Source organism: Somniosus microcephalus, chromosome 30, assembly GCF_052327205.1.
Source record: "Somniosus microcephalus isolate GS21.2 chromosome 30, FLI_Smic_1.0, whole genome shotgun sequence".
Classification (NCBI taxonomy): domain Eukaryota; kingdom Metazoa; phylum Chordata; class Chondrichthyes; order Squaliformes; family Somniosidae; genus Somniosus; species Somniosus microcephalus.
In genome coordinates this window covers 35980633-35993076 of record NC_141016.1, presented here as the reverse complement: position 1 = coordinate 35993076, position 12444 = coordinate 35980633, and the positions used below count along the sequence as shown (strand labels likewise).

Below are 12444 nucleotides of genomic sequence, written 5' to 3'. Positions count from 1 at the left end.
TCGCTAATTCTTTTAAAACTTTCCCCGAGGTCGGGGAGCAGCATCCGCAGCAGCTGCTGGTGGCTCCACATTCTGCGCATCTGCATCTGGGTATTGCAGACCCGCCCGCAGCAACCCCGATACCGGAGGCACCGGCCCCTGTCCTGATCTCTGCACTGCCTCATTAAGAAGCACATCACCGTCACTGTCAGATTCAGATCTCAAGCCCTGTCCCACCACATTACCCTCTGTAACTACCTCTGGGGGAAGCTACCAGGGGATACATAGATCCCGCCGCTAATCAGCCCTCGGATACATAGGCAGCGGATGCTGTCTCCGAGTTACAGCTCGCCACACTACCGTCACTTCTGTCCTGAAGCACCATTCTGAATGCACGATCTAGCTCTAACACATCATCGCTTAGCTGCGAATTCTCAAGCTGCACTCGTGCAATCACCTTCTCCAAACCTATTGTTTCATATTAACCTGAGGGGCCAGTGAGACAGTCAGCTTTTTAACCGACTGTCTCTCACTCTGCAAGCTTGATTTCTGTGCTAACTTAGCAGATTCCAGCTCCTCACACTGGATTTCACACTCCTGTAGCTGTTTAGAGAGAGCTTTACAGGCCATAAGTAAGCTTTGGACCATCAGGCCTTTTATCTTTATAATTTTGTTTTTTTATCTCAATCATCCTGAAAGCAAATTCTGACGCAATCGGATGGATCAGCTTGTAGGTCAGGGTCAAGGGTCACGTTGATGGATATACTTCTCCAAACATTCATCTAAATTAGATTTAGGTGTAGCCTTGCCTTTAAAATAATGTCAGTGCAACATGCAAGGACTAAAATTCGGAGCCAGGCCACGAAAATGTGACTGACAGTTAAAGCATTGAGCAGCAAAATCAGAATAAATGGGAGACACGGGGTTAGAATATAATGAAGGAATTCGATAGCTCCCCACACCCGTGAAATGCGAACCCAGCTTGTGACAAAACAAAACCAGGGCGAGTTCCCAAGCATATTCCAATCTGTTAACATAAAGAACCGGAAAATGTTCTTTAAACAGTTCAGCACAGTCACTGTTCCTAGAACCACAGCCGCCATTATCTCGGAGAAATATTTAGTTTTCAACATTTGGCAACAAATGACCACAAATTGATCAAAGGTGAAAGTGACTGTGAGCCAGACAGAACAGCCCATGGCTGCATAAAGCAGGACCGTGTGGATATTACACACTGGAATGGACTCCACAAAACGAAACTCTTCCCAAAAAGCAATAGGAATCTGCCTCAATATCAGACTGATGATAACGACCAGTAGATCCGTGTTGCCATGGCCACCAGTTATCGAGTGACACATTTGGAGAGCCCGCACTTACCCTGAGACAGAATCACATTGTCATTAAGTTAACTTTAAGGAAGATACATTAACAGTGTAATTATACATCAGGCTGGGAGCAAACACAGAACTTTGATGGAGTTCGGGTTCAAATTTGCAGCCTGCCTTGATTTTAATGGAGGAGGCGGGATGGAGCCGGATTGCCTCGTGGGCGGGTTTCGGACCCGCTGCCGATTTCAGCCGCTCCCGAAGTCCCATTTTGATTTAATTGGTCCAATTAGTCCCGTGGTGCGCGCTGCCTGCTGCAATGACTGGGAGCGGGTCTGCACTGATGACTGTTGGTCTGTACTGATGAGGTCATTGCTGCACTTGTTTTTCAGGGCTCCATGTCGACTCAGCCTCTTATTTCTCGTTAGTGTTGCAGCTTGAAGGTGCTCAAAATTAATCAAAGGTGAAAGTGACTGCAAGCTCTTGTGCAGGGAGTAGGAGGGCACAGGGAGACCCTGTTCCCTAAGGGTGTAAGGACAAACCTAGTAATTACAGGCCGGTCAGGTTAACATCAGTGTTGGGTAAAGTTTTAGAAACTATTATCAAGGGAAACAGTGAAGAGGTTTAAGCTAATTAAGGAGAGCCAACACGGATTTTCAAAAGGCAGATCATGCTTGACTAATCTGATTGAACTTTTTGAAGAAGTAACAGGGAAGATCGAAGAAGGGAATGCAATGGATGTTGTCCACGTGGATTTTAGGAAGGCGTTTAACAAAGTACCACATAGAATACTGGTTAACAAAGTTGAGGCTCATGGTCTAGTTGGATCAGTGGCAGCTTGGATAATGAATTGGCTTAAGGACAGAAAACTGCGAGTTGCGGTAAATGGCTATTTTTCAGATTGGAGCATGATAGACAGTGGTGTTCCCCAAGGGTCAGTGCTGGGCCCACTGTTTGTTTGAGTTTTATAAATGACGTGGATATTGGAATACAAAGTAGAATTTCTACATTTGCCCATGCCACTAAATTTGGGGGTTTGGCAAACATTGCGGATGATAGCAATCGATTTCAACTGAACATAGAAAGACTAGCAAAATGGGCAGACAATTGGCAGATGAAATTTAAAATAGAGAAGTGGTGACTTGATACATTTTGGCAGAAGAAACAGGGAGATGCAATATACACTTAATGGCAATGTTTTACAGTGTGTGCAGCGACAGAGGGACCTGGGAGTTAATGCGCATCAGTCCCTGAAGGTGGCAGAGCATATCGAGAGAGTGGTTAGCAAAGCATATGGGATCTTGGGTTTCATAAATAGAGGTACTGAGAACAAATGTAGAGACGTTATGCTGAATCTTTATAAAGCGCTGGTTATGGCACAACTTGAGTGTTGCGTCCAGCTCTGGTCACCACAATTTAGGAAGGATATGAAAGCCCTTGAGAAGGTGCAGAAGAGATTTACCAGAGTGGTTCCGGGGATGGGGATTCTTTGCTATAAGGACAGGTTGGAGAAGTTGGATTTCTTTTCATTAGAGCAAAAGAGGTTGAGAGGTGATTTGATAGAGGTGTACAAGATTATGATGGGTTTGTATAGGCTAACGGGGGAAGGCTGTTTCCACTAGTTGATGGTACAATGAATTGGGGACACAGATTTAAGATTTTGGGCAAGAGATACGGGAGGATATGAGGAAAAAATCATTTTACGCAGCGAGTGGTGAGGACCTGGAACTCGCTGCCGATGGAAGTGGTGGAAGCGGAGACACTCGATGTTTTCAAGGGGAGATTGGACAGGCATTTGAGGGAAATTAACTTGCAGGGCTTCGGGGATAGAGCGGGGGAATGGGACTGACTGGATTGCTCTGCAGTGAGCCGGCACAGATTAAATGGGCCGAATAGCCTCCTTCTTTGCAGATATGACTCGATGACTCTATGATTCCCAAAGGCCAGAGGAAGCCTCCTCAGCAGAGAAAGGCTGCCTGGCTGGAGATTGCTGAGGAGGTTAATGCAAGGTCGCTATGTGCAGGCACCTGGCTGCACCAAAGTGAATAACCTCACATTTCCCTACATTATGCTCCATCTGCCACATTACTGCCCACTCACTTAGTCTATCTATATCCCATTGCAGACTGTTTCTCCTCACAGATTACTGTTCCACCTAGCTTTGCATCAGCAAACTTGGATACATTACACACGGCCCATTCATCTAGGACATTAATATAGATTGTAAATAAGTGAGACGCCAGCAATTATCCTTGTGGCACCCTACTAGTTACAGCCTTCCAAATTGAAAAAGATTTGTTTATCACTACTCTCTGTTTTCTGTTCGTTAACCAATCCTCTATCCATACTACTATATTACCCCCAACCCCATGAGTCCTAATCTTGTGTAATAACCTTTAATGCGGCACCTTATCGATTGCCTTTGGAAATCCAAATATACTACATCCACCGGTTCCCCTTTTTGTACCCTGCAGGTTACATCCTCAAAAAACACTAATAAATTTGTCAAGCACGATTTCCCTTTCATAAAACTATGTTGACTCTGCCTAATCAAGTTATGATTTTCTAAGTGCCATGATACCACTTTCTTAACAATGGATTCCGTCATTTTCCCGACGACTGATATCAGGCTAACTGGCCTGTATTTCCCTGTATTTTTTCTCTCCCTCTGGAGTCGAGGGCCCTGTCAACCTCTGTGGAGGGGAATCCTTAGGAAAGCAAAAAGGAAGGCATTTTTGAAGCACTGGTATGCAAGGTGGCATCATCGGATCAGATGTGATGCAGACGGAGAAACTGGGACTATGGAATAGAGACATTACACGATGCAAGTTGGGAGGAAGTATGATCAATGTAGCTGTGGGATTCGGTGGCCCTGCAGTAGACACTTTAAACAACCTAACCCAAGAAATGTAGGCAGTAAGTCAAGAACGGAAGGGAAGAGTCGGAGTTGGTCATGTGAAACGCTGGAATTTAAAGCGATATTGATGAAAGTTTCCAGTTCAGGGCAAGAGCAGGAAGCAGCACAGATATTAACCAACCGGGAAAACCATGTCAAGGATGTGACATGACTAGGTCTGAAGCAAAGAATATTCCACATATAGCGTTAAAAGACAGACATAGCTTGGACCCATGTGGGTTCACCAGTGACAAATTTATTTGGAGGAAGTGAGAAGCGTCAAAGGAAAAGCTGTTTAATGTGAGGCCGAGTTTGGCCAGGTGGAGAAGGGTGGTTGTGGATGGGGATTGGTTGGGCTGCCATGCATGGAAGAAGTGGAAATCTAGAGGCGCTGGACATCGTTGTAAGGGATGGATGTGTAGAAGGGCTGAACGTCATGATGAGAGATGGAGATGTAAATGGACTGGACAACCTGGTGAGCGATGGACATGTAAGGAGCTGAATATCCTGGTGGGGTGAGGTTGTAGAAGGACTGGGGATCTATGTTCAAAAGGAGACGGCTATGGCCAAGAAACTGGAATGGTTAAAATGGTGGATGGCGTCGGAAGAGATTAGCCAAGGGGAGAACATTTACAGTTTTGATAGGAAGAAGTCAGTCCCGTGGGGCATTAACAGGTTGATATGATTGGTCTACCGGCGGGGTCCTGTCTGTGGATGTTTGAAAGGAGGCAGCAGGGGCTGTGCCAGGTTAGTGGACTATGAGTTTGGAGGCCGTGCGGTGAAGATCTCCAGAGGAGATGAGGTCAGTGACAGTCTGGGAAAGGATGGCTTGATGTTCGGTGGTGGGGTAACGGTGCGCGGGAGGGACGAGGAGGTGTCAGAGTTTGGGCCGTATTTTTCGACACCTACGGGTGTGTACGAGATGTGTACGTGGCCGTAGGGGCCGCGCTAGTTCCGGGTTTAGGCATCGGAATCTTCTTGACAGATCCTCCGTATCCCAGGGAGATGGGCCTCTGCCGGTGGAGATTTCCGCTAATTGCCCAACTTACGCCCGCTGAACGCCTGTGAAGTTCTTATGCCTGATAAATGCAGGTGTAAGGCCTGCTATTACCCGCATCAGAGTTTAAAAAATAGCAAAATAAAATGTTATCACTCATTTATATATTAACAACCCTGTCCAATAAGGTAAGTTGATTGTCGCCCCATTAATACATATATTTTCAAAAAATTAAAGTTTCGTTTAAATTAATTAATTAAATGGAATTTTAATTAATTTTAAATATGATATTTATTTATTTTATGTGTTTGTGTATTTTTAAAGTGATCCCCATTCATATTTATGGGAGCTCCGGACGCACCAAACTCCCAGAAGTATGAATGGCGATTCCCTTCTTTTATTGGTTGAGCTGGCCCATGTGATCCCAGGGGTGCTTGTGAGCCGCAGGCAAACCTGAGATCCCTGGGCCTCTGCCCGCGCGGACCCGGAGAAGCCCAGGATCGCGAGACTCCAAACCTCCCGGGCCACAAGGGAAATGCGGAGATTTTTCACAGGTCGGAGGCTTCCACCCGCGGGAAGCCTCCGATCGCAAATTGTGGGCCTTTGTGTTTAGAGTCCACAAGGCAGCGCTATTTTCAACACACAACAACAGCGACTCCCTTATCAGCAGAATTAATGATAATGTCAGGTTTGCACCTGAGAGAATGGAATGCTGCAAGTTCACAGGGACATGGATCAGAGTGAGGGAAGCGAGGATTCACTGAATCACTCCTGCCCTCCATCCTATCACAGACCTTCAGCCTTTTGATCTTTTCATGCCCCCTTTTCCCTGGCTCTTTATTTACTAAAAGCGGTTAATCTCTAACATTTTAAATTGCTGAAGATATCACTGACATGAAACGTTAACTGTTTCTCTTTCCACAGATGCTGCCTGACCTGCTGAGTGGTTCCAGCATTTCCTGTTTTTATTTATAATAATGTTCGCCCTCTGCTGGTGGATACTTGCCATTGCAGTGGTCAGACTGATGGAATAAGCATCGCCACCTGCTGGCGGAAACTGCACGGTACAATCGTTTTGCTGATTGAGTGACCATTGCTCACTGCGGCTGAATAACTGAAGTATTTAGCTTTTAGAATTAAAGTCCAATAACAGTGGCCGTGGAACTCTGATCAGATTCTCCTGGTTTCCCGCCATACGCCGAATTCCCAGGGGCAGGTGTCGTGCAGTAAAACAACATTCGGCTGTATCTAGGGATTGGTGTGTGTTTAGTAATGGGACAAAATAAAAACATGAACATCGACATAGGCACAAATTTCAACCATAACATTTAATAAAATCATTTTTTATTTTTAAACGCTACGTAAATCACTTGACCCCTTGCGTGTTCTGAACCATCTTAAATAGAGGATGAAAAATTGAAGTGGTTACAAAATGAAGTTCATATAAACCCTTCAACAATAAACATAGGTTCTTAATCTCTGTTACAGAGTTGATTAATCCACGCAAAGCAGTGGCTTACAGTATTAATATAGACAGAAATTAACCGAATACATTCTTTGTTTTATCATTTTTAATTAAGCAGAATGCAGCCAAAATATAGAGAAAAGCTAAATCTATTTATTTCAAAACAAATTAACATGGCGATTGATAAAATAAAGTGATGTTTATATCGTGACGAAACGCACATTCAGCATGTTCACACTGTTGGAAAAGTTAATGGACATTCTCTCAGATTTCACACACAATATTTCCCGCTTGTCTGTGACACGCCCCGGGACATCGCATCCGGGATTTTCCGCTGACTTTTACCTGAAAGGAAAAAACAAACACCTTGAGAGAGAGAGAGGATTAAACATTTCACCAACACACCATACAATCCAATGGACTCGTTTTCACTACTCACAATATTCTCCCTGATATTTCACTTCAATTAGTCTTTTCTTCAAATAATAAATAAACAACATCTTCTCTCTGACAGTTTCAGTATCATTTGCAGTTAAACACACTCCCCACAATCACAGAATTGAATTAATTACAGCCAGTATAATGGGGTATTTATTCCCACAGTAAATACACAGCATGTTCTCTCTGCTAGTTTCAGTATCACTAACGGTTGAACACACTGCCCATTGTCACACAGTAGAATCCACCCGGGACTGGACATTCCCCAGCACTGGGGCACAAACAATGCAGCAGATAATAAAACATTGCTCTTACCGGCTTGACGTAGATGTAACATTTTGAGCCACACAGTCACTGCCCATCGGTGGCGGAATGTCCGGGGTTGTGAACGTGTCACAGTGATCATGGTCATTGTTACCAGGAGTGGAAGCAACCGGTAAACCGGGATCAGTGCGGGTCTGAGAGCTGTACACTGTGGGAGAGACAGATTATGGGTTAATGATGGCAGTAAAACCCGCATCAGTGTGGGTCACATATATCTGTCAATTTGGTGAAGGGGCTGGGCTTTGCTGGTCTGTGAGTGGAAGAGAATTGTTTTCTACCCACAACCCCGTGCTGTGTTTTACCGCTGGGTGACAGCAGACGAGGTGCATCTAATATCCGAGAATCGGGCGGGTCAGTTTGAGCACTGGAATGATTCCTGGTGCGAGTATTAAAAAGGAAGATAATCCAAACTGAACAGCATCAGGATCTCTTTTCTAGAACATCCCTGTTCTAGAACACTTCATTTCCTGTAATCACAACATGGACTTCAATCAACCATCGCTCTGTGTCATCGCCGATTGAAAGGGAATTTAAAACAGCGCCAGTCCATTCCTACACAGAGGGCTGGTGACTGCGGGAATGTCAGAGATGTAACTCACCGAGAGTGGAGAGATCACCGCCGGCACTTTTGAGTGTGAGGAGAGCATCAGGACCGCCCTGAGTGCCAGTGACTCCAGTCTCAACATCGTCATAGTCGCCCGGAACCGGACCTGGGAGGAAATAGAGATTTCCACTGAAACCAAATGCCAGCACTGAGTGCTCAGAATGATATTATTATAAATCAATCTACCCGGGCCTTGCAGGGCGGGAGAGCGGACCAATGTGGTCTTCGGGTGAAGTGGGGTTATCTGGGGGAATGATTGGACCGTGTCGTGTCGGGGTAGTTTAGTCTCCGTTTTAAAGTCACACATTTCCCACTGAATCACCCACCCAACCTGCACACACATTTCACATTTCTCGGCCCATAGAGCCGTGTGAGGAAACACAATGAACTGAATGTTTCCTTCCATTATACCATTGGGGAAATTCGAAATGATTTTGTTTCAAATCCAAACTATTTCCACAATATTTTGTAAATAAGATCACCGTCCAGTACTACGGATCCTTGGCAGTGTTATTTTTCGGCGAGTAAGCTCTGATGTCTTTTAGGTAATAAAGTGTGTGAAGTCCAACAAAGATTGTAGGGAGTGAAAATATACCCACCCTGAATACTGGAGGAGGTCCCTTCAGGATTTTCTGATCCCGGATCAGTGTCACCCAAGATGTCACGAGTGTAATATTCAATCTGATTGAGGGCGTCAATGGAACCCGAAACTGTCAAACACAAAAAATGGATGGTTATTGGAGAGATTTTCAGCACATCGGAGCAGACAACATAATACCTTCATCGTCCCTGTGACAATATCCTGGATTTTGGTAACTGACACCATTGTGGGAGATCATTCACTACAAGGACTGCAGTGGTTCAGGAGAAGGCCCACCACTACCTTATCAGGGTAACTAGAGATGGACCATAAATGCCGGCCCTCCCAAACACAATAACCTACAGTCCATTAGTACAGGTAATACCTAGGTATCAGAGCAGAGAAAATAGTGTGTAACATAGTCGGTTAGTACAGAGAGAGTGAGCGGGGTTTCCTGATCATGATCGACCTTGGACACGACAGTGGCACACACAGCCCACTCAACAATGCAAAGTCCATCTCATTAATATTTGGGGACTTGTGCCAAAATTGTCCCATAGCTGCACAGACTAGCAAGCAACAGCCTGACAAAGTCATACTCAAAGAATCATACCTTAAAGCCATTAGGTAACTCCTCCAACACAAACCGTAGGTTTGTTCTGTCCCACCAGGTGGACAGACCCACCATAAGTGTCGGTATAGTGCTATACATTCGGGAGGAAGTGGCAATGGGATTGCTGAACATTGACTCCAGAACCATGAAGTCTTATGGCTTCAGGTCGAGCATGAGCAAGGAAACCTGCTGATGATTACCAACTACCACCCTCCCTCAGCTGCTGAATCAGTGCTCCTCCATGTTGAACACCACTTGGAAGAAGGACTGAGGGCAGCAAGGGTACAGGATTTACAGAATCAACAGTTCAGATCAAAGCTCTGCAGTCCAGCCACATCCAGTAGTAAATGGCGGTGGATAATTAAACAACTAACGGGAGGAACAGGCTTCATCAGTATCCCCATCCCCCATGATGGCGGAGCCCAGCACGCAAGTTCAAAAGACAAGGCTGAAGCGTTTGCAACCATCTTCAGCCAGAAGTGCCGAGTGGATGATCCATATCGGCCTCCTCCTAGGTCCCCCACCATCACAGAAGCCAGTCTTCAGTCAATTCGATTCACTCCACGTGATATCAAGAAACGGCTGAGTGTACTGGATACAGCAATGTCCATGGGCTCTAACAACATGTCGGCTCATGACCTGTGCTCCAGAACTAGCCGCGCCTGAAGCCAAGCTGTCCCAGTACAGCTACAACACTGGCATTTACCCGACAATGTGGAATACTGCCCAGGTTTGACAATTCCCAAAAAGCAGGACAAATCCAATCCGGCGAATTACCGGTCCATCAGTCTACTCTCAATCATCAGCAAAGTAATGGAAGGTGTCACCATTGACCAGTCACATAAATACTATAGTTACAAGAGCAGATCAGAGGCCAGGTATTCTGCGGCGAGTGTCTCATTTCCTGACTGCCCAAAGCCTTTCCACCATCTACAGGGCACAAGTCAGGAGTGTGATGGAATACTCTCCACTTGCCTGGATGAGTGCAGCTCTTGCAACACTCAAGAAGCTCGACACCATCGAGGACAATTCAGCCCGCTTGATTGGCACCCCATCCAGCACCTTATAGATTCTCTCCCTCCACCACCAGCGCCCCGTGGCTCCAGTGTGTACCATCTACAAGATGCACTGCAGCAACTCGCCAAGGCTTCTTAAGCAGCACCTCCCAAACCCGCGACCTCTAAGACCTAGAAGGACAAGGCCAGCAGGCACCAGGGAACACCATCGCCTGCAAGTTCCCCTCCAAGTTGCACACCATTCTGACATGGAAATATATCGACATTACTTCATTGTCCTTGGGCCAAAATCCTGTAACTCACTCTGTAACAGCACAGGGACTCCAGCGGTTCAAGAAGCTGTCTCACCTCCACCTTCTCAAGGGCAATTAGGGATGGGCAATAAATGCTGGCCTTGCCAGCGAATCCAGGAACGAAAAAATATTCCATTATACCATTGGGGGAAATTAACATGATTTTGTTTCAAATCCAAATTATTTCTACAATATTTTGTAACTAAAATCACTGTCCGGTACTACGGGTCCCTGGCAGTGTCATTCATCGGCAAGTAAGCTCTGTTATCTTTAGTTGTTGGTTTTAGGTAGTAGAAAGCGTGAAGTGCAATAAAGAGATTGTAGGAAGTAAAAATGTACCCACCTTGAATACTGGAGGAGTTCCCTTCAGGATTTTCTGATCCGGGGTCAGTGTCACCCAAAATGTCACTGGTGTAATATTCAATCTGATTGAGGGAGTCAATGGAACCAGAAACTGTCAAACACAAATAATGGATGGTTATTGGAGAGATTGTTCAGGATATCGGAGCAGACAACATAATGAGCCGGATTTTCCGGGGCCTATGACCGCATACACACAGTGTACATGGTCATAAGTGTCCCACAAGTTCCGTGTTTCCACATGTGATTCACATGCACAAAAACCCAGAACTTGCAATCTGTTGAGATTCTGTTTGACAGATCGTGCTCATCCGCAGGAAATGGACATTCGCTGGCGCAGGGTTTGGCTATTTGCCCAACTACCGCCCAGCGAATGCCCACACAACCCTTACACCTGGTACAAGCAGGAGTAAGGCCTTCTTGTACCAGTGTAAGCATTTAAATACATAGTAAAATACATGTATTTAAATTATTTAAACATACATAAACCTTTTAAATTAGTTTACGATATTTTTTGCCCCTTGAAAAATGTTTAAATTTATATTTCAAAAAATTAAATTTTCCTTTTAATGTTTAATTACATTTTATTTGAATTAATTTTGACTGTGATGATTTATTTTTATTTCAGTTTTGTTAAAATGTATTTTTTAGGGGATTCCTATTATGCTTATGTGGATTCCGTCGTTAAATATTTGTTCTTCAATCAAGATACAAGAACAGATTATCTGGTCATTATCACATTGCTGTTTGTGGGAGCTTGCTGTGCATAACTTGGCTGCCCCATTTCCCACATTGCAACAGTGACTACACTCCAAAAGTACTTAATTGGCTGTAAAGTGCTTTCAGACGTCCAGTGGTCGTGAAAGGCGCCATATAAATGCATGTCTTTCTTTAAATTGAATCCCCATAAGGATAATGAGAATCACCCTTTGTGCTTTGTTGGGCTGGCCCACCTTATCCCAGGGGCGCTTGCGCACCGCATGTGCGCCTGGGCCTTTACACAGGCATATGCCTGGAGGCCCAGGAGCACAAGTGTCCGAAGGTCCAGAGGCACCAGGTAGGTGCGGAGTTTAATTGTGGTTCAGAGGCAATCGCCTGCGGGAAGCCTCCGACCGCAATTTCCAGCCCAATAGCTTCATCATCCCTGTGACAATGTGATGGAATTTGGTAACTGACACCATTGTGGTAATCATTCACCACAAGGACTGCAGCGGTTCAAGAGGAACGCCCATCACCACCTTATCAGGGCAAATAAGGATGGACCATAAATGACGGCCCTCGCAGCGGTCAGACACAATGGCCCAGTAATTCGGGTCCCAACGCGTGAGTGCGCACGGGGTACCCACGCGTGGACCAGATGGAAGTGCCGGTTTCTTGCATGCGCGGGAAATCGGCACTTCCGGTCCCCTGAAAGGAGGGGTTAAGAGGTGAAATGCGTGCGACGTATGAGGCAGCGCGTGCGCGTTGAACTTCCGGTTTATGACAGGTTTGCCCGTGCGTGAAGGCCTCCACTTTTTACACATTAAAAAAGCAGACGTAAGGACATCAGTTTAA

The 12444-nt window shown here is 45.4% G+C and overlaps 1 protein-coding gene and 1 pseudogene across 1 annotated transcript; both read right to left on the bottom strand.

The window, feature by feature from the left end:
- LOC147098136 (scavenger receptor cysteine-rich domain-containing protein DMBT1-like) overlaps nt 1–12444 on the bottom strand; it is a 210767-nt pseudogene that overhangs the window by 174085 nt on the left and 24238 nt on the right.
- LOC147098137 (uncharacterized) lies at nt 6796–11024 on the bottom strand (the record flags this gene model as incomplete). The annotated part of the gene is made up of 5 exons (XM_085970784.1): nt 6796–7007; nt 7416–7572; nt 8024–8134; nt 8628–8738; nt 10874–11024. Coding segments are annotated over 5 exons (534 nt in total), but the record flags the coding sequence as incomplete, so codon positions are not given.